General features: G+C 40.2%; 1 protein-coding gene across 2 annotated transcripts in view; it reads left to right on the forward strand.

Annotated features, from left to right (window-relative positions):
• Window positions 1-1914: 1914 nt before the first annotated feature.
• Window positions 1915-25943, forward strand: part of HS6ST3 (heparan sulfate 6-O-sulfotransferase 3) — a 272346-nt gene continuing 248317 nt past the window's right edge. The window contains exons 1-2 of one of the 2 annotated variants that reach the window (XM_050969855.1): window positions 1915-2034; window positions 2071-2447. In XM_050969855.1, coding sequence (XP_050825812.1) covers window positions 1915-2034; window positions 2071-2447 — 497 coding nt within the window. Of the gene's footprint in view, window positions 2448-25943 lie in introns of both variants that reach the window. The other variant, XM_050969791.1, reaches the window with a different exon arrangement.

A 25943-nucleotide genomic window follows, 5' to 3' on the forward strand; every position in this document is an offset into this window, starting at 1 on the left:
AAGGTCAAAATGTTTTTTTCTACTTGATTAAAAGTCAGCGAGTGCACATCTCTTGTCATTGGAGGCAGAAGACTAAATAGGTTTATTTGACATCAGACTCTGAATTCTTCTTCCAAAGGATAAAAGAACTTCCAGTACTATGGTGCATGGCAGCACAAGGGTCAATTTCACCAAGTAACCCGAGATGTTTTCCTTAAAAAATGCAACTGAAGGTAGAAGTGCATCATCTCATGTTTTGGCAAGACCCAAAAATTTGCAACTATCAGTCTTTTACTGGTGTATTACCACTACCATGGGATGCTGGGAGTGTGCATGTATGTGTGGTAGATGTTTGGAGGTATGTGATGGAGGCTCTTGTTCTTGTGGACACCTCTTAACATTTACAGTTTGAGCTCCCTCTGTTTAGACCATTTCCTGGTAATTTTTATGATTTCTGGCAAGCTTTAATGGGAGCACATACTCTACCCCAAAAAAACCAAGTACTCAGGGTTTCTATATAGAAATCTTCAGTTTAAAATACGTTTGTCTATTTTTATAAGTTCTAAAGTTAAGTGGTCCCATGGGAAGGCACTACTCTTCTGCTATCAGCCTTGCAGAGGTGAAGCTGTCTTTAGAGTTGAGCAAAAAAGTTGCTTTAGCACTGTCAGATATCTAATTAATCCCTCAGTAAATAAAGGCATTCTGTAATTAAATAAGCAAGATGTGCAATCAGTTCTAAGACAAAATGCTTTGCATATTAATATATTGTAATCCAGGAGCCATATGAGGCTTGGTTTTGGATATGAAGGGTTTGTAACAGACTTTTAACATTATGGGGAGCAGACTTCTGGCAAAACAGTGGGGTTTATTTTTTTTGGCAAAATTCTGCTGAGTGTGATCTGCGCGCTAAAGATTTGAATGTCTACTAAAAATAAAGGTAATTTTCAGTAGGGAAAACATCACACTTTCAGGATGTAGATTGTTATAAATACACAAGAGGGATTGAAAAGTAACCTTTTGACATTTTAATGAAGCAGCTGCGCTGCTGGGGAACCGATGTTATTGCCTCGGGGAGGTGAAGATGTTCTGCGAAGGAGGTTCATGGTTTGGGACCATGGTTTGGAACGGTTTGAAGACCGCAAGAACCAGCAGAGCCGCGTACCAGCTACCCTACAAATAGTCAGTTAATCTCTGTGATTGTCGGCGCTGTCCACCTCTTTGTATGAAGCACTTGGGGTTATAATCACGAGCGAACGGTACCAGACACCCGTTCCCTACAGACACACCTTCCCTTCGGAAAACTGATGGGAATGAGGAATCTAGCGGAGCCCCACTCACCTGGCTGCTCCCCCGGCCCTTCCCATTGGCTGCCCGACGCCCCGCCCCCACCCTATGATTGGTCACTGCCGCCTCCCGCCCCCGCCCCGCGCCCGGCCGTCCCGGTCCGGTACCTGGAGGGGAGCGCGGGGCGGCTCCCCCCGCCCCCGCCGGGCCGCCGCGCTCTCCCATTGGCGGCAGTGCCGGCGTGCTGGGCCCGCCCATTGGCTGGCTGGGCGGCCGGCCCGGCCGCGATTGGTCGGCGGGCGGGGGCGGGGCGCGCCCCGCCGGGAGCCGGGCGCCGTGTTTGGGCAGGAGTTGCGGCGGAGCGGGATCAGGAGCGGAGCTGTGCAGCTGCCGTCGGGCAGCGCGTTCCGGGCACGGCGCTCGGCGCCCACCTGCGGGCAGCGGGAGGGGATGGCCGCCTCGGGCGGGGTGCGGTGCGGCGCGCTGGGCTGAGCTGAGCTGAGCTGAGCTAGCCGCGGTCGCCCGCCTGCCAGGACCATGCCGTCGGGGAGGAAGCCGGGCGCCCCTCGGCTGCGGGATCCGAGCGGGGCGGCCGCCCCGGCAGCGGCCGGCAGCGCCTGATCCCGCGCCGCGCTGCCCCCGCGCACCGCCATGGACGAGCGCTTCAACAGGTGGCTGCTGCCGCCGCTGCTGGCGCTGCTCTTTCTGCTCATCGTCTACCAGTACGTGTCGCCCGCCTGCCCCGGCGCCGCCTGCCCCCGGCGCCCGCCGGCCTCCGCCGCCCGCCGCGAGGGGGGCCCGGAGGAGCGGGAGGAGGAGGAGGAGGCGGCGGCGATGCCGCGGTTGGCGGCCAAGTTCCCGTTCGCCCGGGGGGAGCTGTGCCGGCGGGTGCGGTTCGACATGCGGGGCCGCGACGTGATCGTCTTCCTGCACATCCAGAAGACGGGCGGCACCACCTTCGGGCGGCATCTGGTGCGCAACATCCACCTGGAGCAGCCCTGCTACTGCCGGGCCGGGCAGAAGAAGTGCGCCTGCCACCGCCCGGGCGGCGACAAGGACACCTGGCTCTTCTCCCGCTTCTCCACCGGCTGGAGCTGCGGGCTGCACGCCGACTGGACCGAGCTCACCAGCTGCGTGCCCGCCGCCATGGAGCGCCGCGGCTGCGCCGGCAACCGCACCCTCAGGTCAGTGCCTGCTTTCCAGATGCTCCAAAGCAGATCCCGCCTTTCCCAGCGCCGTGGGAAGGTGCCCTGGCCGCAGGGCGAGAATTGCCCCCTGCCGTCCTCAATAGGAAATAAACGGCGGGGCAAGGCTGGTGTTGCGGGGGAGGGTCTGCTGTGGGCTCTTTCCGTTCCGGTGTGTTACCTGCGGTGCTTTCGCTTCGCCTCTAATTCGTGCTGATTCCGCGCAGCGCGCACGCAGCTGCCTTTGGTACGGGTTAGCGCGAGAGAAACTCCGCTCGTGCTCCCGCAAGTTTCTCCTGTCTGTTTGTCCTTTCGAAACTTGTCTTTAACAGATCACTACGCTCTTCTGCAGCAAGGAGAGTGCCTCTGCAGAATGTGATGGATCGTTGCAGATGCCGAATGTTTTAACTAGTGGAGTTGGAAGTATCCAGAAGCCCCTTAAACTCTTTCACCCGTGTTTGGCGTTGGCGGATAGGCAGGTTCTGTGCTTCCCGTGCCGTCCTGGCCACTCGCTCTCCGTGCAAGCTCAAAGTCGGGAGACCATGAGTGGTCTCTCTACTGGCAAAAATCGCACTATGAATGTCCCTTTGGTGACCTGGTGACAGTGGAAAAGGGAATTCTGTGTGCATGCTGCCTCTCTGCAAGTTATGATGTGGTTTTGTTGGGTCTTGTGAAAGGTCTTGCCTGTTCTAAACATGGAATAATTGTCAGAGGGGCGATCTCTCTTGATAAGAGATACCTCTGGGTGATTCAGTGTGTTTTGGTCTTTGGTCTGATTTATTTACCGTTCAGTCAGATTATTCAAGCTAGCATTAGAACCTGTCTCTATTTGATTGATTTTGGGCATGTGTATTAAGGACTTGTGAGCTGAATTCACGCTTAAACCTCTGCACTTCAATAATTGTAACTTCAACTCTGTAAAATATTAAGGGAAATATAGGAAGAATATCTTTTAAAAAAGTTACATCGTTTGGCAAGTACCTTACGTTCATTCTTTCATTTTAGTATCCATCTTGATTTTATGAGTCCACAAACTTTAAATTTTCAGTAGAATTACTTCCACACTGTGGTTTGTATCTTGTCACTTTACGTGTATAGTCTATGACATTCATGGGCACATTTTCACAGGGGTTATTCATCAAGACAATAGAGTTGATTATTGTTGTTGTTGAGCAATTTGAAGGTTATTTGATGTGAACATCAGAGGCCCTCCCATACAGCAAAGCTAGTTGCATTTGGAAAGACTCCAGTCAGGATAATTTGAATTTATTGTGGATTGTTTTGGACTTAGACTGTACTTGCAGAATACTGTTAGGGTAATTCATACAATTTTATGAAAAAAAATTCAGCTGAATATGAAGTGCATGTATTTGCTGATGAGAGAAATTCTGTGAATGTCTTCAAGGACAATATAATTTGGTGGTAGAGCTTTAAGGAATTCAAGAAACTTGCAATGTGAAAGGGAAGGGAGGAGGAAGACTAATACTTGTAAAAATGTCTGAAAATACATAGTCTGCCAGTGAAATCCACCTTTTCTCTCATGAAGAATATTAGTAGGTAAACAACTGAGTGCTAAATTCAGTTGCAAAGATTACAAAGGGGCAATAAAATTGGAGTAGTGGCTTCAGTACTATTACAGAAAAACATTCTTGTATTAGGTAAATTTAAAACTTCAAGTTGAACTACACAGCCAGTGCATAGTTAGTAATTACTTTGACTGAAAAAAGACATGTAGTGATTCTTTGTTATTATGGTGAACAGTGTTTTCTGATTTTTTTTTGGTTACTGATTTTTTTTTAATTAGTGGATTGATTATTTGGCTAGCGTAAGATTGCACTTCTTGATCTGTCTTTACATAAATGAGGAAAGCACTGTGAATAATTTATTGCATCATTTAAATACTTATTTATTCTTGTCTTGTAAGCTGTGCTGGGACACACCTTTACATTTTCCCCTTTGTTTTGTCATTATAACCATGTAGCTTGGCTTCTACTTCTCAAGGAACTCTAAAAGGAATCAAATAACCCTAAAGTATGGATTATCTCTGCTGTGAATGTCTTTGCTCTTGGTGAAATTGAATCAAGCCCAAACTATTTTGCTGTGCTATTAGAGGCATGGATTTAAGTATTTTTTTAATGTCTGAATGGAGAATTGAGGAGACTGAATACCTAAAATAGGCAAGGAACTAGCAAACGAGTCTAACGTGAAGTGTACTGAATGTTTTTAAGTCTTCCTTTAAAGCTCCTAAATGTATTTGAAGCACTAGACTTCCTTGAATAGCTCAACTTTTCTCTTCTGCCTTCCAGCTATGATGTCAGAAAATTAGGCTAAATTGGTTAAATATATGACGATGGATTTTCTTTGTGGCCAAGAGGACAAACTTTCACAGATTGATACCAAGGTGCTTGATCTCCCGTGCCTATATTGGATGCAGTGAAGATGTTTTGTGTATTTCAGATTTTTTGTTTGTTTCTCCACTAGCAGGTGTTAATATAATGTATTCTTTCAGATCCTGGTATGTGCAGTCTGTCTTCTACTACAGCAGAGGGAATAAAGGATTTTTTGTGTATGATAGTGAAAATTTGTTTCTTAGAGGGCTAAAAATAGTGCAAGTTAGATTATGTCCTACCTTTTAACACAGATCTTCAGAAGATTTTATGAAGAAACTACAATTAGAATTCATGGGTAAGGGGCTAGCTGTTAAGGAGTGGATGGTCATGGTAAAGGTCCTGAGAAGCACAACCTCTTCTCTGTTTTTTTCTTTCATGGACAGTGTGTTTAAATCACGTTAGGGTTTTGAAAAGAATTTGTCTTAGTTTTTCCTCTTTCTAAGGTTGGAGTTTTGAAGTCTCAGGACCCAAGATGGAACATGGGGCAAAAACTGATGCTGTGCTTCAGAAATCTGAACTTCTTTAAGCCCCAGGCCAGCATGGACTTTTACCTCTATGGGACTTAATGGTATGGTGTGCCTTGTCCCAGCTTCAATATGAAAAGTTGTTTGTTATTAATGTATTGGATGCTACTGGGAAGTTGTAGAACTATCTCTTTTGTTAGAAAACAAAGTAATTCTTTTGAATGACATGATTTTAAAACACAACCAAACCAAGACAAAAACTGTAGACTTTATTCCTTCAAATGTTTGCATATGTTTTCATTTTCAGTATGTGAGATTTTCTGGTAAAATACCTGTTTAAGTGTCTACAGAGCCAGGCTGTTAGTTTTTCATACTAATGTGTAGCTTTCACCTTTACAAAAACTGCTATCTGGATAGTGCCTTTTTTTTTTTTTTTTTTTAATTTAAGAATTTCTTTTTAGAGAAACAGCCTTTTATGTGTTGCATTGCCCTCTGAGGAAGCCATTGGTGTTGGTAATGCTTGTGTTCATATCCACTCCCAGAACCTGGCTTTCCTTCAGAGGTGCCCAGAAGCTGAGACTGTGGAATCTTAGCCAGTACAGCTTGAGGAAAGAATGGGAAGAGAAATCATGTGAGATGTCTAACCTGGTGTGCCAGGGAGGAGCTGGTGTCAAGTCCGAGTGACATGAGCTGCCTCTGCAGACAGTGGGGAGAAATGGAATAACACAGGCAGCCCTTTTAATGGTCTGAGACCTGCTGAATTGTCTTCTGGAGGACCAGTTTTTCCATTCACTGATAGCTAGGGAAAGACTAGAATTTTGAATTGGGACTCTGTGTCTAAAACTAGAAAAGGAGAGTTCTGCATCCAGTATTGCAGAGACATTGTCCAAACTGATTGTCTGCCTCTGTTAGGTTGCCATGTAATCCTTGGGGTGGGAGGTAGGGCTTGCTTTGCCTCTCTGCTCTATGGAGGAGGGGTTGAGAGAACCTGAGAAGTCCAGATCAAGGCACTTTTTTATCCCTTGCTGATGATGCCTGCAGTATAATGAATAATTATTCATTATTGTTTATTTGAAGTTTGATCAAACTAGGAAGGCAATCTTTTAAGCTATGCACTTGAAAGAACACTTTACTGTAAGTTTTGTCTAATTTTCTAACATGAAACCGTGAAATCACTCAAGTTGTGTAAACCCCGTAAGCTTTATTGTTAATGCAGTTTATTCTTCAAAACTATTGATTTTCATTAATTCACTTCCATTATGCTATTTCCTTGTCCTTTTTAACTTGCCATATGCTACATTTTTCTATGGAAGTGTAAATCAGCAGTAAACCCGTGAGTCCTGAAATAGAAAAAGTTGAATAGAAAATATTAGTAGAATTCCTTTTCTTTCTTTTTCATTTCTTTATTTGACTATTGTGTGTTTTTTAAGCTCTAGCTATAATAGAACACAAGACAGACTCTGGTCTTTGCAGCTGTGGTAACTGATCATCACAAAAATGTAAGAGTGTTAATTGAAAATAGGACTGTGCTGAAGATAGTGGAGAGAGGAGAATAAAAAGTCACAAATATTTAAATTGAAGAAAAGCACAAATTGTCTATTGTACCTTAGTATCTTCTACTGAAATGAGCTAGAAACTCTATATAGTTTTTTAAATAAATGTGAGGAACAATAAAGACTAAACAATTTCCTGCGGTCCTGCTATTGACTGCGAGTTTTTTACTTCCTTACCTGTCTCCAGTGTAATCTGCTCAAGGGTTTCATTGTCCTTAAAATTGAAAAGTGGTGTTGTCTTCCCCAAGTGCCTAGTGTGAATCTTGTTAACTTCAATTTTAAGCCCATTGCATCTCCTGTCTTTTGAGAACCTGAGAACAAATCGATCTCGTTTTCTCTGCAGTGGCCTTCTGGGTACTTTGGCTCTTAGGAAGCCCTCCTTCAAGCTTCCCTGCTTAAATAGTAACCAAATCCAATTCACTCTGTCGTTATTGGAAGAACACAAAGAATGGCCTACTCTTTGGGTTTGTGTCAGTTGTTTTCTTGAAAAGTGGTGCTTCAGTGGGAATACAGTGTTTCATCTCTTACGTGTAGTACAAAATGGACCAGAAAAGATTACTTGGCTTATGCTGAAAGTTGTGCATGTGGTTGTACACTTCACTGATATTTACCATTTTGCAGTTGCCTGACGTTGACCGTCAGCTTGGGATTTAGATATTATTCATTTTATTATAGACTATTACTTATATTTTCTGTTGTCTTTTTGTAGGAGCTTTGTGCTCATCCCCTGTGAATTTTGTTCCCCTTCTGTCAATTTATTTCATTTGCAAAATTGATTTAAGGTTTTTCTTCCTCCTAGCTTTTCATCATTGGCACATTTAGTAAAAATGGTTTTATTTTCAGCATCTGTGTTGTCAAACATAGAATAGACTGAAATCCCTTTGTAATAAATCTTTTGTTTGATAATCTCAGAATTGCTTTCCATGGAGTTCTGCCCTTGCCACATCATTTTTTATTTTTTTTTTTCTAGACTCTGGGTTTTTTTTGGCTTGTGGGAGTAATTTGAGATGTTGCTTAAAGTCGTCCTTTTTTCTTTTTTTCTTTTTTTTTTGAAAAGCATTTCCTTTCTAATGTTCCTATTTTAAGCCAATTGCTGTATTGTAGAGGGAAATGAGGCTGTTTTGATCCAAATTGATTGAGATAGTAATGCTGTATTTTCTTCTATTTGTTTACAGACAACTTGTCTAGAACTTGTGGCAACAACTACCAACTATCCTTAACTACTTTTGCACTGTGTGTGAGTTTTCTCCTGTCAGAATAGCAGACAAATGATTGATGTCCCAGAACTTTTCTGCATCAAGGTTGTCACAACCCTGAAAAATCTTTCACCCAGGTCTGTATTCAGACTTTGAAGATACTGCTATAAATCTCAGCAGGTTGCCTACAAAAAATGACTAGAACTCATGTTTACTGTTAATTGCCAGGAATGATAAAAGAGTGGTCAGCACTATTTCAAATGGGAACAGATAGTTCTTATTCATCTGTCATTGTAATTTATGGGTAACTGGAGTAGAGTAAGTTTTGAGCCAGGAAGGTGCATGCTATGAAAACGATTACCGGCACTGCAGTTCTAGTTGTCTGGAAGAGAATTTAGTGATTTATCCAAGCAAATTTGCCTTTTTCTGGTGTTTCTTTCTGGAAAATAGGCTGTCTAATAAGGTTTTCTTTACAATGCAGGAGCTGTTCTCTTTTTTGTGCAGGAGGCAGGCAGAGAAGTCTTGTGGGAGAAGAGAAGAGTGGAAGTGTCAGGATCATCCCCTAGGGCTGTACAGTGTTATAAGACATAGCCACTGTTTTGCCTTTCTCATGTTATGATGCTTTTTAAATTTCATTAATCAGCTGGCTGGCTCATTTAGAATCCTCTTGAGTAGGGTATTGCTTAAATTCTTACAGAGCATTAGGATATGTGCTGGTTTGAGGCAGAATGAGAATGGTTATTTTGTGAATGGGAAAAGTTGCTGTGTAATGCCATTACACGGATAGAGCTCAGATCTGTAGACCCAGCCAGTGGCAAAAATAGGAATAAAATTGTAAGCTTGCTTGTGGAGGTTTCTTTTTTTTTTTTTTTTTTTTTTTTTGAGAACTCTTTGTGGAGAAGAAAAAAGTCCGTGCCAGCTCAGCTCTGGTGATCACAGAGAAGCTGAATCGAATGTGTAAAGATCTGGTTGAACTGAAAGATTTCTCCCTTCAGGTGTGTTGACAGTTTTCAATGTCTTAACTTCTAAGTAAGCAGGAGTAAAGTGTCTCCTCCCAGAGTTTGGTGAACCCATGGCAGTGAATTGAGCTTATATATAATGTAAAGCCTCTGCTGCTGTTGGTGCAGAATGAGATCCAATGAGAGCTAGGGAAAGCCTGTTTTCTTTAATATTTTTAGCATTGCTTTCAACTCACTGCCTGTTTTCTGGAAGTATTTATAACTCAAATTTCTATGATGTTGTAATGTTCCCAGTTGCTTCAGAAGGTAACTTTAAGTCCCTTAAAAGCTCTATTATTGCTGAGCAAGGTTTTAAACACTGAGTAGGAGGCTAATTGCATGAATTAAGAGTCTCATTTGGACAGCTGCTAGATTACAGTTTTTCAGCCCTGAAACAACCACTATTTTAAGGTGAAAAACTTAACAGAAGTGGTTTGGGATTTTGTTTGAGATGACATGAATCTTCTTTCAGAGAAATTGCTGGAGTAGCAAAATCAATAACTCTTGAAGTACTTATGGTCTGTTACGTGATTAGTGCTTGAGATCTCCATATTTATTGACTGAAAAGGTATAAAATGGTTTCTTGTAATGATAGGACCTATTAGGATTTTGATTCTGCTGTGAAGCTTATACTTAGGTGGTCTTATGTTACTTCTAAAAAGATTTGGAGTGTGGCCCACAGCTTAAAGTCATCTTGGAGAAAATAGGGTTTAAACTTAGTGTCTTAACCCCCATTTTTATTCTTTATTAATTGGTAATCTGTTAGAAAATGCTTGATGTAATTGTGGTACAGCTATATGTACTAATACACTTAGATGTCAGTTGTGACAGTGACAGGGTCATGCAGGGTGGACTGTGGCTCTGGGTGTTTAAAAACTCACTGGAAATGGCAAACATACTGGCATAGAAGTGGATGAACTTTGAATGCTATATAAAGAATAATGTTGGGATGGGGAAAGCAATGAGCAGATGCAACTTCATTTTCCAGAGGATGGAGCAAACCATGATATTCATAATTGACTAGAGAGTATATTTCCTATTCTGTGAAGTAGCTTGATGTTGGTGAGAAGTCTTGCCACATGGTGCTCTTTGATACTGGAAGGAAATGGTCTTTTCAGGGGATGTGTGTGGAGGAACTGACATCTCTGAGACCAGTTACTTTCTGTAAAGAGATTAAATTGAAAGAGAGGTCAGTGAAATAAAGCGCTTCAAAAAGCACTAATAAAAAATACAAAACTTTCCTGTTTCTTATCTAAATTCTAATGATCTCAGTGTAAAGAACTTGCTGACTTGCAGATTTTGTAAGCTGGCTTTTATTTAAGTAGCAAATACATTTGTATTGCAGTGTTTGTGTAGTTGCATACTTGAAAGTGTCTACTTGCAATTTTTTTACTTTAATTCCATGTGTCTTTGCACACAGCCTCTGTCTGAGAATGTGGGGAGAGGAGGGATAGCAACTGATGGTGTTTGCTTCAGGAGCTTCTCCAAGGAAGAGAAGAAAGAGGGAAGCAGTGTAGGTATAAGCTGTGAGCCTCAAGTGAGAATGAAGTCAGGAAGAGAGCAAGGAGCAGAAATAACTCTGCAGTCTTGCAGGGTCAAGGAATTGACACAATTTGACAGTTTGTTGTTTGGTTTTTTTCCAATACAAATGGTTTAGGGTTTAAAGCTCTCCATGTGTTCCTTTTATTCTTGCTGGAAGAGAAAGATACAGAGGTAATGAAAACTTCAAGTACTAGGTAGTTTGAGCTCCTGTTTTACATAGGTATTTTATTTTTAGATAAGTGTTGTAATAAGAGAGCCAAATAGTAAATTAAGCATCTTAGCTCCAGCAGTGTAAATCCCTAACAGCAGAGTTGTCAGGTGTTGTTTTCATCCTTTAACTAGACTTTAATTTTTAGTGATAGGAGTAGGACCATTATTTTCCAAGAAGTTCCCAGTGTAAGTGATGAATAATTTCTATAACTGCAAAACCTTTTTTTCAAGCCAGAAATGCCTCTGCCAGGCTAAAGCTAGGTCATTTCTGTTGCTGACTTAACAAGGTTCAGATGAGAAGAGTAACTCAATGAAATATTTTATGTTGCTTTCTACTACAAGTCATTTGGATTTATTGTAGAATTACCTAGGAAGGGACCTCTGGCAGTCACGTAGCTCAAACCCCTGCTTAAAATCAGCCTAAATAGAGCAGGTTATTCTAGGATATGCCTAGAAATTTTGAATAACTCCAGGGATGGTGGTGCCACAGGGTCTTTGAGCAGCTTATTGCAGTGTTTGGCCACCCTCATGGGAAAAAGAGCTTTTCTCTTCAGCTAGCATGTTCATTCTCCAAATTGTGTTGGTTTCTTACTGTCTTAATGCTGTGTGCATCCAAAAAGAGTCAGGTGATGACTTTTCTATTTATTCCCACATGAAAACTGAATAGAGTAATGAGGTCTGCCTCGTTGCTGCCTTGTCCCCAGACAGAATAAGCCTTACTTGGTGACTCTCCATGTGTCATGTATCCCAGCCCCTTCATCACCTTGGTGGCCCTCTGCTGGCAGTTCTCACTGTACCAAGGTCTGTCTTTTATTGATGAGCTCAAAATCAGACCCATGAATCCAGGTGCTTTCTCACCAGTGCTGAAAGGTGGAGTGAGGGGAAGTAACTTGCCCCAGCCTGCTTAGTCACTCCTGCCAACAGAGCTCTATCCTTGGTTAACCTGCTTCATTTCCCAAGGGTGCATTTTGGTGTTGGTTACTCAACAGTGTCCACCAGGAGCCCCAGATTTATTTCTGCTGAGCTGTGTCCACTGCATGCCCAGCCTGTCTTGTGTGTTGCTTCATCACAAGAGAGAGTTTTTTCTTTTTCTTAGAGTCATGGAATCATGAAATGGTTTGGTTTGGAAGGGATATTAAAGATCATCTGGCTCCAACCCACCTGCCGTGGTCAGGGACACCTTCCACTAGAGCAGATTGTTCAAAGCCCGGTCCAATGTAGCCATGAAAACTTTCAGAGCTAGTCCACAGCTTCTCAGCCCTCCCATCCTTACAGTAAATCACTTACCATTGTTGCTCTCCATGACTTTCCCATCAACACAGTTCTTCAGTGTGGGGTTACCCCTGAACCTGCTGACTGGTGGACTCTCTCCTACCATCCAGGTCATTAACAGAGAGTTTTAAACACCATTGGCATCACTGCCAGTTCTTGTGTGACACCACAAGTTATCAGCCACCAGCTGGATTTTGTATAGCACCCCTGTCTCACCAGCATGCCTCAAATAACACAGTGGGAGATTGTAGCAAAATCCTTGCTGATGTCAATGCAAACAACATTCACTGCTTCAGGGAAGCTGCTCAATCACCTTTCCAGGGATGGAGATGAGACTCACCAGCCTTAGTTCCTTGAATCCTTCTTGAGGCTAAGTGTACAGTTTGGTTTTTATTTATGGAAATTGGGAAGGCAGGTTACAATGGAGAAGATGCTGCAACATGAGCAAGTGTTGAAGTAAGTATTGTAACTGTTCCTTGTTCCTCAATTTGAGAATTTCTGGAACAGGCTCAGAAGCTATATTTATTAAATAAATGAAGAAAGTATGCAATGATTTTTTTTCACTGTGGACATGGCATTAGTTTGTTGGAAGAAACAACTTATTGCAGTGATACATTTTTACATGGGGTGTGATGCATCCATGACATCCAGTCTAAAGCTGGCATTAAGCATGTGTTTCAAAAAATACGTTCCTTTGTACATTTCTTGTAAGAATGGGATGGTATGTTTCTCTGGTGACTAGGAGGGTACATTTTTCTTATTAAATTGATTTTAGTAGGTAAATTAGAACTTGAGTAGCAGTTCAGTATATAAGAGACAGTCACATATTTCTCTTAATTTTTTTTTTCCTCAGGGTATGTTGAGTCAACCATTTCTAGTTGAATTATTTTTATCCATAAAGCTAACATTTTTTATACTTTCCATATTTGTATTGAAGATTGTGTTCTTCAGAGCTCTAACTTCCAGCTACAGTGCTAATGTTATTAAGCTGTTTTCAGTTAAGTGATAGTGTAAAACTTTCTCATGTATTAACACGAGATAACTTCCCAGAGTTTGTAATGAAAGGACATAACTGTTTTGCCTTTTTTCCCCTGAATTATTGGATTGAACTCTCAATATATGTAGGATTTTATTGTGCAAGTTTCAAAGCTTCTGTAGGCAAATACAGAATCCAGGAAAAAAAAAAAGGCAGCAAGTATGTAGGCAAAGAACTTTGCATTTATTTTAAGTGGATTATAAAGCCTTTCCAGTGCCAAGCAGAAAAGATTTAGAAGATGTAAATAGTTAGTTTGGGTGTGCATCTTTACTTTTTATTGCTTAACATTTTACTTACATGAAGTAAAGGTTTAAAGTCCCTGTTTTCAAGACAGACTGGTGTCACAAGCTTCAGCTCAATTGTGTTAAAGTGGTCATGCCTTTTTGTCAGGCTTTTAAAGCCTGAAAACATACATTAAATTATTTCCTCCATACTGAGAATTTAGTTGCCTAAATGAAAGGAGTAACTGAAATTACTTTTCCTAAACAGCCCTCTCTAACACGTTTACTTCTTCAGCAAAGTCTGGTTTTCTCTCCAGAACCATGTAAATGTATTTTGAGTTTTGCAGCACTGCCTCTGACTTGTGCAGATTACTTTTTATCAGGCAGTGCCTCTTTTCATTTTGATTAAATTGCCAGATACCTGACAATGGGATAAAGAATCCCGCTGTGATATGGGTCAGTACCAGCAATCTAAATGGCTGCTGGGCCTTGCAGTAGAGTAATAGGAAAACTGATGGACTGCATCTGACTTACAGGTTGACTGGGAAGCTTAAGTGTGGCCACACAGAGCTGTGGCTTTGATTAGGAGAGCAGTGGGGATGCCAGAAGTTTATCATTCTTGTTTCGTGCTCTGCTGCTTGTATTCCAGAACATTTTCAGGTAGTTTCAATGAAAATATTAAGCATAAACCTAAACAAAATACAAAAAAAGGTGAATTGGGGAGTATTCTTTAGCAAGAGGGTTGTTGGAATTGCATTGATATTTTAAGCCAAATTGCAAGCTGTGTATCCTTTCATTAGGTAAATTTATACTATATGCCTAAAGGATTTTCCCTTTGTACTGTCTATATGGATAGCAGAAGAGCTTAAAAGGACATGCAGAATGTGAAAGATTTATTTTTCAGAACTACTGTTTTATTTTTGCCTTTTCTTTTTCTGTAAAGATGCCTACTACTTCGTGTATTATTCAGGTCACATTCTACACTTCTGATTTACCTTCTTGGAAGCCTGATGTTGTCCACTCTCTCCCATTGCTGTCCTTTCTATCTTGCCAGCTCTTTTGCCTTTGTTTTATATGTTTTTCTTGCGTGACTCACATCTCCTTTGCATTGTACCTGCTTGCTGTGCATATGGAATGAGCTGATTGGAGTAGTGCTCCTCTCTGCTCAGTGTGTCCAGCAAGCTGCAGGCTTGCATCAGCTCTTGAGCTTGTCTGCCCTGTTGAAGTTCAAAGGGGCTTTTAGGTGTTTGGCTTTGCAAGAGTTACCAGAACTGACCAGTTTAATCTATCCTAAATTCTTTCTTTTACTGTTCTCTCTTTTCCTAGCAGTACACAGAAACAGAAAAGAAAAAATAACTGTCTTTTCCTCCTACCTCAAAGGCCAGGGGATTGAAAAGACGGATTTTTGTGTAACTCTGTGTTTCTGTCTTTTCCCTTAAGCTGCTGCTCAGAGGGCTTTTATAATTGCTTCCTTTTGATTTGGGTTCCTACTTTGTCCTGGGATAAAGCATTAAACAATTGCAAGTTGTCTCATGGTGCAAGTAGCACATGGCTCAGTCTTTTACTTTTGCAATGACTTGGAGAAGAAGGTATTTAAGCTTAATGTTGACGGTGTTGGCAGAAAAATACTGGTTTTTACCATTGACTGTCCAATGGTAGTACTGAAACCCAGCTCTGCTGCCAGACACCAGGTCCATCCTGAGGCAGGAGCAGGGTAATGCCTCAGGTTTTGGCTTTTGTATTTTTCAGATTTTCTACTGCTTTGGTGTTTGGTTCTGAGCTTCATTTTAGGGGAAGCTCTCTTATTGAAGGAGTAAAGGCTGACCTGGACAGAGCTGAAGAATACAGTAGGTATTTATTAGGAGGCCTCAATGGACACACCTTGGGCAGCACAAGAGCCCAGCCAGGGCTATACAGAAGATGAGCCCAAATGGATGGACTGGTCATGGGGTCTCACATTTTTATAAGTTCTGGTCCTTTAGCATATTGGACTTAATTGTCCAATTACAGCTTTAGCCCACGAAGTCCCATCCTTCTTGTTTTTCTCTCTTCATTCTGCCATTGTTTATGCTCTTGGGCTGAGATTTGGATCATTTGTCCTTGGTCCCCAGCTGGAGAAGGAATTGTTTTGTCTGCCTGCTCTGTGAAGAGAGCTTACTGTTCCCTCATATGAAGTTCAGAATTACATGCTAAAGCAGTACAGAATGTGAAAAACATAAAAGATAAAAAGGCTTCAAGGGGAGTCCTTCCCAGCAGGTGAAGGAGGGCAGATAAGCCCTGGCTTTGTCCCCTTGCCACAGAGGCAAAGGAGGGAGGTGTTAAAGCTCCTGTAACCTGGGGAGAAAAGGTGATGATTTGATGGGACTGGAAATGTATCAAGTAAAGAGGAGAACTTAGATATGAGTAGAGGGGGAGATACCCCTTGGGTTAAACAGAGGAAAAAGGGATTTCATGAGAGAAGCAATAGAACATCTGTTTGCAGCAAGACACAGGAAAGCACACTGCTCTATAAGGCTAATTTTCAGCAGGTGTATTTGCTCTGCAGTGACTTGTTCAATCTCAGTAGTCAAATTTTAGCTTCAAAATTTTGAGAGTTAATTTTAAGCAGTTAGCATATGCTTTCTCATTATCTTCCAATACAGATTTGTCTCCTTCCTACTTCTTGAATTCACATCTAGTATCTGAGTTCTTATTTCTTTTCTCTGTAATCACTGGTTTGAAATTAAGAGAAACAGCAGCTCATGAAAAATCATGGATGTTACTCCAAGTCCTGGAGCCCCATGAGCAATGTGGTGTGTAAATGCACACAGGCTGACTTTCTTGTGTGGTTGTTCTCTTCCCCTTCTTTCTCTTTGGAGCCCTTTCATTCTCTTCTAACCTCCTGGTTATATTGCAGCCTGGTGCCTGCATGGCAGCGGCAGTGGCTGAGGCAATGACTGATGTGGGGACTAAATTGCTGGACACAGTTGGTGAGTGTTTCATGGAGCAGTTAGTCTGCAAACCAGAAAAGGGAGAAGCAGTTTTGTATGTGCTTCTGACCATTGTGTGCAGGATCTGGTTCAAAGTGTTACTGTCATTCTGTAAAATGTATTTACATTTCTTGCAGGATCATCTCCCTCCATCTCTGAAAATCCCCTGCTTTGTGGGTTTTGTTTTTCTAAAGAAAATGACTTAAAATTAAAAACCATATTAAAGACAATTTATAAAAGTAAAAATCTTTTAAGTGGCATGGAAACTACTTGAAGATGCTTTGTGGGAGTGTTGGAGGAAATGCATGCACCTATCAAAGACACTAAGTCCAAAAATAAACTGGCATGGCATAGTTAAACAGCAGGGTAAAAGGTGGTTACACAAAGCAGTTTTTACCATTTTTTCAAAGTTAAGTTTTCTCTGCAAGAGCACAATGCAAAGCTTCATAAATTTATGGCAGTATAAGGTAAGAATGCCTACATTCAGCTAGGAAAGGTGTTTGAGGAACAATTTGCAGGAGGTATAAAATTAATCTTTTTGAAACACACTGTGAACAAGAAGCCCACTGGAGAATGCATAGGGCTAATAGATGATCTCTCCTTCTATCCTCTAGAAATAAAGCTCTATCAAAAAAGAAGCTGTTGTCTTACCTCTTGTATCCAAGTTCATTTTTGAGCTTGAAGAAGTTTTCAACTGGAACCTTTCATTATGGAGGATGTATTAAAGGATCTCTCTTCAAACTGAAGTGTTGGTAGAAGCAATTATGGAACAAGCTTAAAAAGAAAAAGGAGGGATAAAAAAAAAGAGAGAAATCAGATGGTATTTAAAAGTGTCAGTTTCCAGAACTAGATGGTATTGAAAAGAGCCCAGGAATTAAGCAACCAAACTAGTAAATATAGATGTGTCCCTCTGCTTAAAACTTGGCATTTGAACAATTTGAAAGTAATTTTTAAAGACTCCTACTACTTAATAAGCTTAGCATCTGAAGTGGGAAAGCTAGGAGAAATTAGTACAGGAAGCAGGATTAACAGATAGTTGCCTAGTATAGCAGAGTGGGAAGCCCATGTGGCTTTTGTAATAGAAAATCTGCCTGAATAATGTTGTAGAATGTAGAAAGGGGTCAAAAACATGTCTGCAAGGGAAGCTGAGTGGTTGTAGTATGCTTCAGATAAAAGTGGTAACCATATTTATCTTTGTGTGTTTTTTTTTCTGCTCTCAAACCTTTTTCTGGTCACAATCTTGAGAAAAGATTCCAAATGAAAAATTAAAAATTTATTCTTAGATCTTATAATACACTTTTCTTGCAAGACTTATAATTAGTCTTCTAGATCTGGAATACCATTGTGAGAAGAATCTCTTAAATGAGAAGTTCAGCAACAGTGTCGTGTTATTGAAAAGCTCTTAGAGCAGGCTCAGCCTTTTTTTGATTTTATTCAGAACTGATTAATGGCCTACTCACTTCTCCAACAATAAGATGCTCTCAGTCAGTGTTCATGCTTTAAGACAGTGTTGCTGAAAGTTGTGCAGAAATTCATGCTGTAAACTAACTAGTTTTATCTCTGCTTGTGCAGCAATGGTAGTAAGCCAACTGTCTCATTAGGGGCTTTTCAGTGTGGAACTTGGGCTGGTTTAATAAAAAAAAGTTTCATATCTGAGCTGAGTGTTGTTTGTCCTGCTGCTCTCACTCTTAACTCTTTATTTTCTTTTTTTTTTTTTTTGTTTGGTTTGGGGTTTTTGTGGGTTTTTTTGTATTTTTTATTTTTTGTGGGGTTTTTTGTTGCTGTTGTCTTTGTTTTGTTTTAGGGGTTTTTTTGGGATTTTTTTGTTGTTGTTATTGCTGGCAATGAGGCTTTAAGTGTTTATATTGTACACTGAAATCAGGATGTTAGCCTTGATAGTCTAAAGTCTAAGTGAAAGTTAGTCTTTGAAAATTGAACCCTGGGTGACAAAGGGTTGATTTGTTTATTGGCTTATTTATTTATTGTGACTTGGAAGATAGAGGAAAAAGGTGACAAATTCAGTTGAAGAAGTTGGTCATCAGACACACCTAGGCTAGGAAAAGTTGGGAGAGAAAGTTAAGGATAATGGATGGCATAGTTAGAAATATGGGAAACCTCAAGACAGGAATTCTGAATTTGACATGGGAATTAAGATTTGGAAGGCATAGAGGAGGCATCCTCTTTTTAGGCTTGTGTGAGGGAGGGCTGCTGGGGAAAAAAAAAGCCATGGGATGCCCTGTGTTGTAACCTTAGGTGGATTGCAGTGGTGGAATCAGAGCCAATGTCAATAAGGCTGTAGGTCTTTGAGGCTGGGGCCTTTCAGAGCTGAGCATGAGTGGAGAGGAGAAACTGAAGGATATCTGTGGTTTGGCAGTGAAGTGTAATGGAGACTGTTGGAACTGCCCTTCCCAGCTTTCAAAACTCATAATAGGTGAGCCTGGTATATTTTTCCTGGTTTTGGAAATAACTCAAATCCTTGAACTCTTAGCAGTTGCCTGTCCAAAACTTGCACATTAAGGGACTCCTTGTAGTAGAGTGATCATTTTGAGAATCACTGATGGAGAAACAGTTTATAAATAATAGAAGTGAAATCCTTGGAACTTGCCTGAATAAAACACAAACTCTTGAGGTAAGGAGACAAGAAGTTACTGCATGCCCCATTTTTTTCATGCCTTTACAGGTACTTGGTTTATCATATCATCTTCAAGTTTCTTGGTCTTAATTGCCCATATAGCACTCAGACTCAGAGTCATGCAGGCATTTGCACTGCAATAGATGGATTATAAATCCATTGAATCAAAGTAATCATCATGGAGTACAGTAAACTTTGTGTGAAGTTTCTGTGAGCTGCATGTATATGCACCTTTTAATCCTTTCCATAATGAAAAGGCATTTTTGGCTTGATGAGATGTTGGAATGAAAAGTACTTGTGCATAAAAAGATGTGCTTAGATACACCTGCTATGGTAAATCCCTTTCAGCTGAAGTTCTGAATCTGCAAATTCTGACAGCTTTTTATTTAGTGATACAGTTGTTAGCACAGGTACATATGGTAGCAATGCTTAGAAATACTACCTGTGAGTTCTTAAATATGTATAAAGGAAAGAAATCCTTTCCCTTCATTTGGCATTTTTAAGATAAACCACACTGGCTCTTGAAAATGTAATTTTAAATCTTCAACTACAAGCCTTTTTAAAAAATGATGGATTTTTTTTTTTCCTTCAGAAATACAACTTAGGACCCTGAATCAGACAGTTGGAATTACTTCCTATATGCATCCATATTTCTGTTTTTATATTTAGCATAGGGACTGAACTTTTCAATCCCTGAATCTAAAGACTTGGTTAAAGCAGATCCAGGAAACCCAGGAAAACCTCAGGCTGAAGGAGAGTTAGTTACAAGGCTGGAAAAGAAATTACTGCTTGCTTCATGTCATTCAAGTGTGCTGGCTTTTCCTTAGTCCTTCTTTCAAGCCCTGTTCATTCTTCCCTCGCAGTGATCCCCCAGCTTGAGACAATCTGCATTTTCCATACTGAGATTTTTCCTCAGAGTCCCTGAGAAAATATCCTTACTCAGTCACCTTTTGATGCTTGACTGTGGTTCTGCTTTCTGAAGCTGTCAAGAGCACTGTCAGTCTTAGCTGCCCTGTAGCTTCCCTACTTGCCATCTGTCCCTATCTGTCACATGTGTGCTTCTTTACTGTGTTTTTAATGGCTGAGTGCTCAGTGTTTAGGGAAGACATCTCCTTTCTTTACCATCTCATTCCTGCAAACTGCTGGTTTAGTCTTTGCCACATGGCATTTTATGAATTGCAGGGAGTTTTATGGTAAACTGTAACCTCGTGAAATAGTGAAAACATCAAATTCTGTAAAGGGTGAACATGAATTTATATTGTTTTAGCATAATATTAAGTGTGAGTTTGCCATGCTTCTCTTTTCCTGTGTGCTTGCCACAGAGGCTTGTACTTGACCATTTGTGTCAGTTACATGCAGGAAAAAAGTGTTTGTTTACTATCAGTATTCCCCCAATGACAGTGACTTACATTCTTTACAGCTATTAAGTGACCTTTTTTTTCCCTTTGTAACTTTGATCAGAGCAATCAAGGAGGCATTTTATTCCAATTATGTCAGCTCATATTCCTTTGCACCTCTTATTTCATTCCTGTATATATATGTTGATATATTTTAGAAAGAAGAGGTAAAAAGTGTATTGTGGAGAAGAACTTGTTATAGAAAAATGTCCTTAATATTTTGGAAGTGTGTAGGAAGAAATTTTAAGCTAGTGACATCTCATTCAGTTTTGTTCTGTTGAAATTAGGTCAAGACTGATTTTGGCCCTGTTAAAATCAGAGTAAATTATTATTTTCTTATTTAACAGTGACTGGCTACTGAGTGTAGAGAAGGGAGTGGGGAGAAAGGGCCAAGCTACTTCTCTGGTCCCCTCTCTAGACACAGGATTTAATAGTATTGTTCAAATATTCTTTGGTATTGCATGCCTCTCAGGCTAAAGTGCCTGTGGGGAGAGCAGCAAAGGAGGGGCAGATGGAAAAGCAGCTCCAGAGCTTCAGTGATAGTACAGGGCTTCCTTGTGCTTCCTAGGAACTCAGGTGAGGAATCCCTTGTTTTATTTCCTTTTCTCCACTGCAGTATGTACCACCATCATTAATGACTGCTTTGGATGTAAATAATAATGGCATAATGACACTATAAAACATTTTATTTGTCATTAATAGGAGCAAATTTTGCACCTGCAGCCGATGGTATAAATGTCTAATGCTTCTTCAATGACTGCTTTTCTGTTAAATTTCTTGAGGAATTGATAAAATATGCAATTAACTGATAAGCTTAGTGGGTGTAAACTGAATTACATCATACCCTACTTATGCAGAACCTACATGCAGGTTTATATCCCACTTTATTGTGGAACTTGAGACTTCATTTTGTTGAAGCTGGAGAATGATTCTCTTCTTGCAGATGAGCCTTACTATAGGTTATTTGGTGTTCATTTTTGAAGACACACCTAGACATATCATCCTGGTGGAAAGAGGACTGCAATTACCAACGTACTTGAGAATAACGATCTTAACACATTTGCTTGCTGTTCAGAGAGTGGTTTTTCAGTGCTGACAGGTTGAAAAAAACAAAAATTCTGATTTATATGGTTTTAAGAGCCTTTTATGTTTATGGACATGGGTAAATGAAACTCTGAAATTCATCTGTTCTAATTTAGGAGATGCTAAATGTGTCTTTTTGTTATTGCCTAGCCTGTAGGCAAACTGTTCCCCCAGCGCACACAGAGTTTTATTTACAATTGCATCAGGGTCCCTGGTGCATGCTTTGGCAATTCAGTCACATATGTTGGGCAGTCCTATCAAATAATATATCCTGCATTGGCATCTTCTGGCTCTTGGATGAAAGGGAGGGGGAAAAATGTTTTCCTTAAAAGAGAGTGCTTTATTGGTTTGTTGGCTTTTGTTTTAGATACTTCTTACAGTAGCAGAGAATGCTAATGTCCATAGTCACATAAGATTTAAAGTCATGATGTCAGCAGCATCCTTGTTTCAGAAGACGGAGTGAATCCTTATCTATAGCTTCCCATATTCCCGTGCTGCTGTTGAGAAATAGCAATAAATAGGGAGGTCAGCTCACTGAGCAGTCTTAAATAGGTTACTGTGTGTTTCCACTGATCTCAGTGTTTCAGACTGCTTGACTCAAATGCTTCATCTGGAACCACTCCCATTAATTAAACTTGCAGTTTGTGCTATGAAGATTCAGAGGCCACCCTGAGATCTCCACAAGGGATACCAGTGAAAGAAAACTTTTCTCAAATAAAAAAATGTGGAGGTTTCCTTATTACAATATGAGGTATACTCACTTTCTAGTAGAAATCTTCATTGAGTGATCCAGAAATAATTTGCCAGTTAATCAAAATGACTTGCTTACTTTTAAGAAAAGATCTGTTTATCCTCCCTTCTTAAAAAACTCAGCTAACTAGTTGAGAGACACCACAGAACCACAGACTTCAGATTATTTGATAACTCTTTCAGAACTTTATCCTTTCAAGTAGGTTCTGAAATGACCAGCTATTTTGATATTTACAGTTTTTGAGGCAGTGTTATCTGTCATTTAAGATGTTTTGTTCAGTTGCTAAGTGGCAGCTGGCAGTGTTAGACTGCTTTCAGCATTTCACTAAAATAGGTACTGGCTCAGATTTCTATTTCAGGTGATATTAACAGCAAGATAATCTTTAACAAATAAGAGTGTGGCATATGAGAGACTTTTGGCCTCAATGCTGCTGTTTGAAATCTATTAAAATTCTCCCTTATCTGAAATGGTGAGTGCTTCAATCTATCCAGAATGATGTTTTTTTTTAATATTGGCACCAAAATCTTCTGCCCTCCCAATACAGTAATTTCTCTAAGTGACAAACATGGTGAACAGGAAGGGAGCTTAGTCCATCTTTTATTTGCATTGGAAAGCAAGGATAATGGTATTTTCCTTGAGTGCTACAGACTGCAGATAGTTTTTTTTTTTTTTTAATATTTACTGTAATACTCCAGGTTAATTTTTTTTTTCAATCTGATAATTGTAAAACATGGAGCAGCATTCTGCTAGAATGGCATAGCTGGAAGTCCACGTGAAGTGTTGTATACTTCTACAGATTTTTTTTGTTTGAATCAGTAATTTTTCAGAGGAAGGTTTGCAACTACTGTTCAAAGGTCTAGTTGATTTATAATAGCAGTAATTATTTTCTTCTTGTAGATAATTGTATAAAAGGTGTTTGACCTATTTTTTAAACTAGCTGTCAGATCACTTTCTTCTGTTCTCTGTGTCTGGACATTGTTTATGAAATACAGCGGGAAATAAATCACTGTTGAGCTACTAGCTAATGAAATAGCTTTTCTGAAATTTTAAGGATTTTAAAAAGCAAAATATTGAACAGTAGTTTGTTGAGGTTTTTTTGGTTTTTTTTTTTAATGCAGGACAAACTAATGTTCATGGTAATGTCCTCTTTTGACCACAAAGAATAGCATTATGATTTCAAGAGCTAACAATTTTCAGTACAAATGTTTATGGAAATGAGTAAACATCTTCAGATTTGCATTAAAGGTCAGGAAGATTACTTTGTTGAAGATAGGAAGTGAGACTGAATAGTTATTGCCCTTAAAATCAGTACTGATTTTCACAGTTGCTGTAATGCTTAGCCTTTAAAAAAATGACTTATTTGTCATTGTTTTGCATTACTAAGGAAGGCAGCTTTACAATATACGTGTGCCTTGATGACTGGGAGTGGAAATGATGCTTTGAATGCGTAGGTTTTAAAGAAGTGTTATTTATTTTGTACGTGGAATGAGTCAGGTGTACTTGCTCACTGATAATGGCCTGTTACACATAACTTTCTATGAGTATAAAGGGAGTTGAGGGATTGAGAGGGGACAGCAGAATGTGCTTCAGGGGAAAACAGAGTCAATCACTTAAGAGAAAAGACTAAACTAAATAATGGAAGCATCAAGCAAGGAAGAAAAGCTGGCTGTATGAGATCCAAACCAAATAGCTTGAAGAATTAAGTGAGGATAATAGAATTGCTAACTTTTTCAAACTAACATTCTTTCAAAGTGACTAGAAGTTTGTGGGTGCCAAACTTCAAGGAGGGTCTCCATTTTCAGAGCTGAAGGCAGGCATTGGCTGTATAAACATTGTGGAGAGGCTTTTTGTTTAAGATACTCCCCATGTCCCCTAGCTGGTAGTTCTGGTTCCTTTAGGGTACACCAAGCACTTAGAACTGGCTGGTGGGTGAGGTGAAGATGCAGGTTTGTCTAGATCTGCTGTATTTCCAAGAAAAACCTGGGGACTGAGGAAGAGGGAATGTTACCTTAGGATGCCTGAAACAGAAGTGGTTGCCTGCACTTCAACAACTGTATCTCATTTGATCCTGAATGTCTTCTAAGAACCACTGGGTTGAGTAAAAATGACTTTAGATGCTCAGTTACACTTTTGACATGGTCTTAAATATTGACCATAGTTTTATATGTAGGCAGGAAATGATTGTTCTTCTATTCCATCCTCAAAAGTTCATATTGGTGGATTTTCTAGCACTGTATTAATTTCTATTTGTACAAGGTGTATATTACTGATGCCTCATGATTTCAAGGTCACATTATACATCCAAGATGTGTGATTTAACTACAGACATTGAATTCAGAATTCCATGTCTATTGTGGCATCTATAGTTAATTCCTTTTTTTTTTTTTTTTTTAATATCTTTGATGTATTTTGGAAAAGTTGAAATATGGCCAAAAGGAAAGAAACTGCCTAAGAAGCAGCATTGTGTGTTTCAACATTTTGGAATCAGTTTCTCTGTTTATACTTGAGTGCCTTACCAGTGGAGGCTGCATCTGTCTCTGTGGAGAAACCCAGGCACACTGAGTTTAGTTTTGTACACATCTGTAAGTACATAAATGTTCCTCAGGCAAAGTGCTTGTTTTCCATTAATGCTGGATCATTACAGTAGTGTGAATGTTTGCATATGCAAATTAATTGAAGCCTAATGCGTTTAAACAGGAACTCTTAAAAAACCTCTGCTTTTTATAGGTAACATTTGAGGATTTTTAAAACGAAAGAATAAAATGTTGATAAAAATAAAGTGGAATAATACAATGATCAGTATTTTGTCTTCTACCTGCTTGAATGGTAATATAATGAATTATATGAGATGATCCAAGGTGTTTCTAAATTCATTGTTAATCTGCTTTGATGATAGAAAGACAGCAGTGCTAATTATAAACACTTCTAAAATTGACATCATGCTTAAGAAATACCATAATTTAGGTGGTATGTTTTTAATTTACCCCTTTGTTCCCTTGTGCATGGGCAGTGTGATACAATCTCTGGCTGCATAATCACTTGGATATTTCTTCCGCTCTCTCGACACCCCCCCCCCCCCACTCCCAATCCTGCCTCATTCAGTGAAGAGGATAGATGATACTCACTTCCTAAGACATTAATCAATATTTTATTTTAGCCTGGTTGTTCATTTAGAGTCCCAGGCTCTGTTTATTAGATGCTGTTAATTTCTGTGTGGTTTTTTCTGTGGTTCTCATTGCCACAATGTTTGTGTACCTCACAAAAAAATAAATCAACACCCTCTTAAGGTCAAGAGATGATCTGGCAAGTGTAAGAATATAGAAAAACAGAACCATGAAATGTTTTGGGTTAGAATGGGTCTTGAGAGATCACCTAGTCCAGCCACCTGCCATGGACAGGTCACCTTCTACTGGATGAGGTTGCTCAAAGCCCCATCCAGCCTGACTGGGAATGTTTCAAGGTTTGGATCTTCTGCCTCTTTGGGCAGCCTGTTCCCTTTGACACCTGTGATGTCTCATCACCCTCATTACTTCAAATCCACTCCAAATCTACCCTCTTTTAGTTAAAAGTATTGCCTCTTGTTCTGTTGCTACTGCATCACTACTGCTGGTAAAAAGGCTCTCTCTGTCTTTCTTTTAAGCCCTGGTTAAAGTTTGAAAGCCTGCAGTAAGGTTTCCATGGGGCTTTCTCTTCTCCAGGCTGAGCAACCCCAGTTCTCCCAGGCTTTCCTGACAGAAGAGGTGCTCCAGCCCTCTGATCACTTTGGTGGCCCTCCTCTGGAG

This window comes from Serinus canaria, chromosome 1 (genome assembly GCF_022539315.1).
Source record: "Serinus canaria isolate serCan28SL12 chromosome 1, serCan2020, whole genome shotgun sequence".
NCBI lineage: Eukaryota > Metazoa > Chordata > Aves > Passeriformes > Fringillidae > Serinus > Serinus canaria.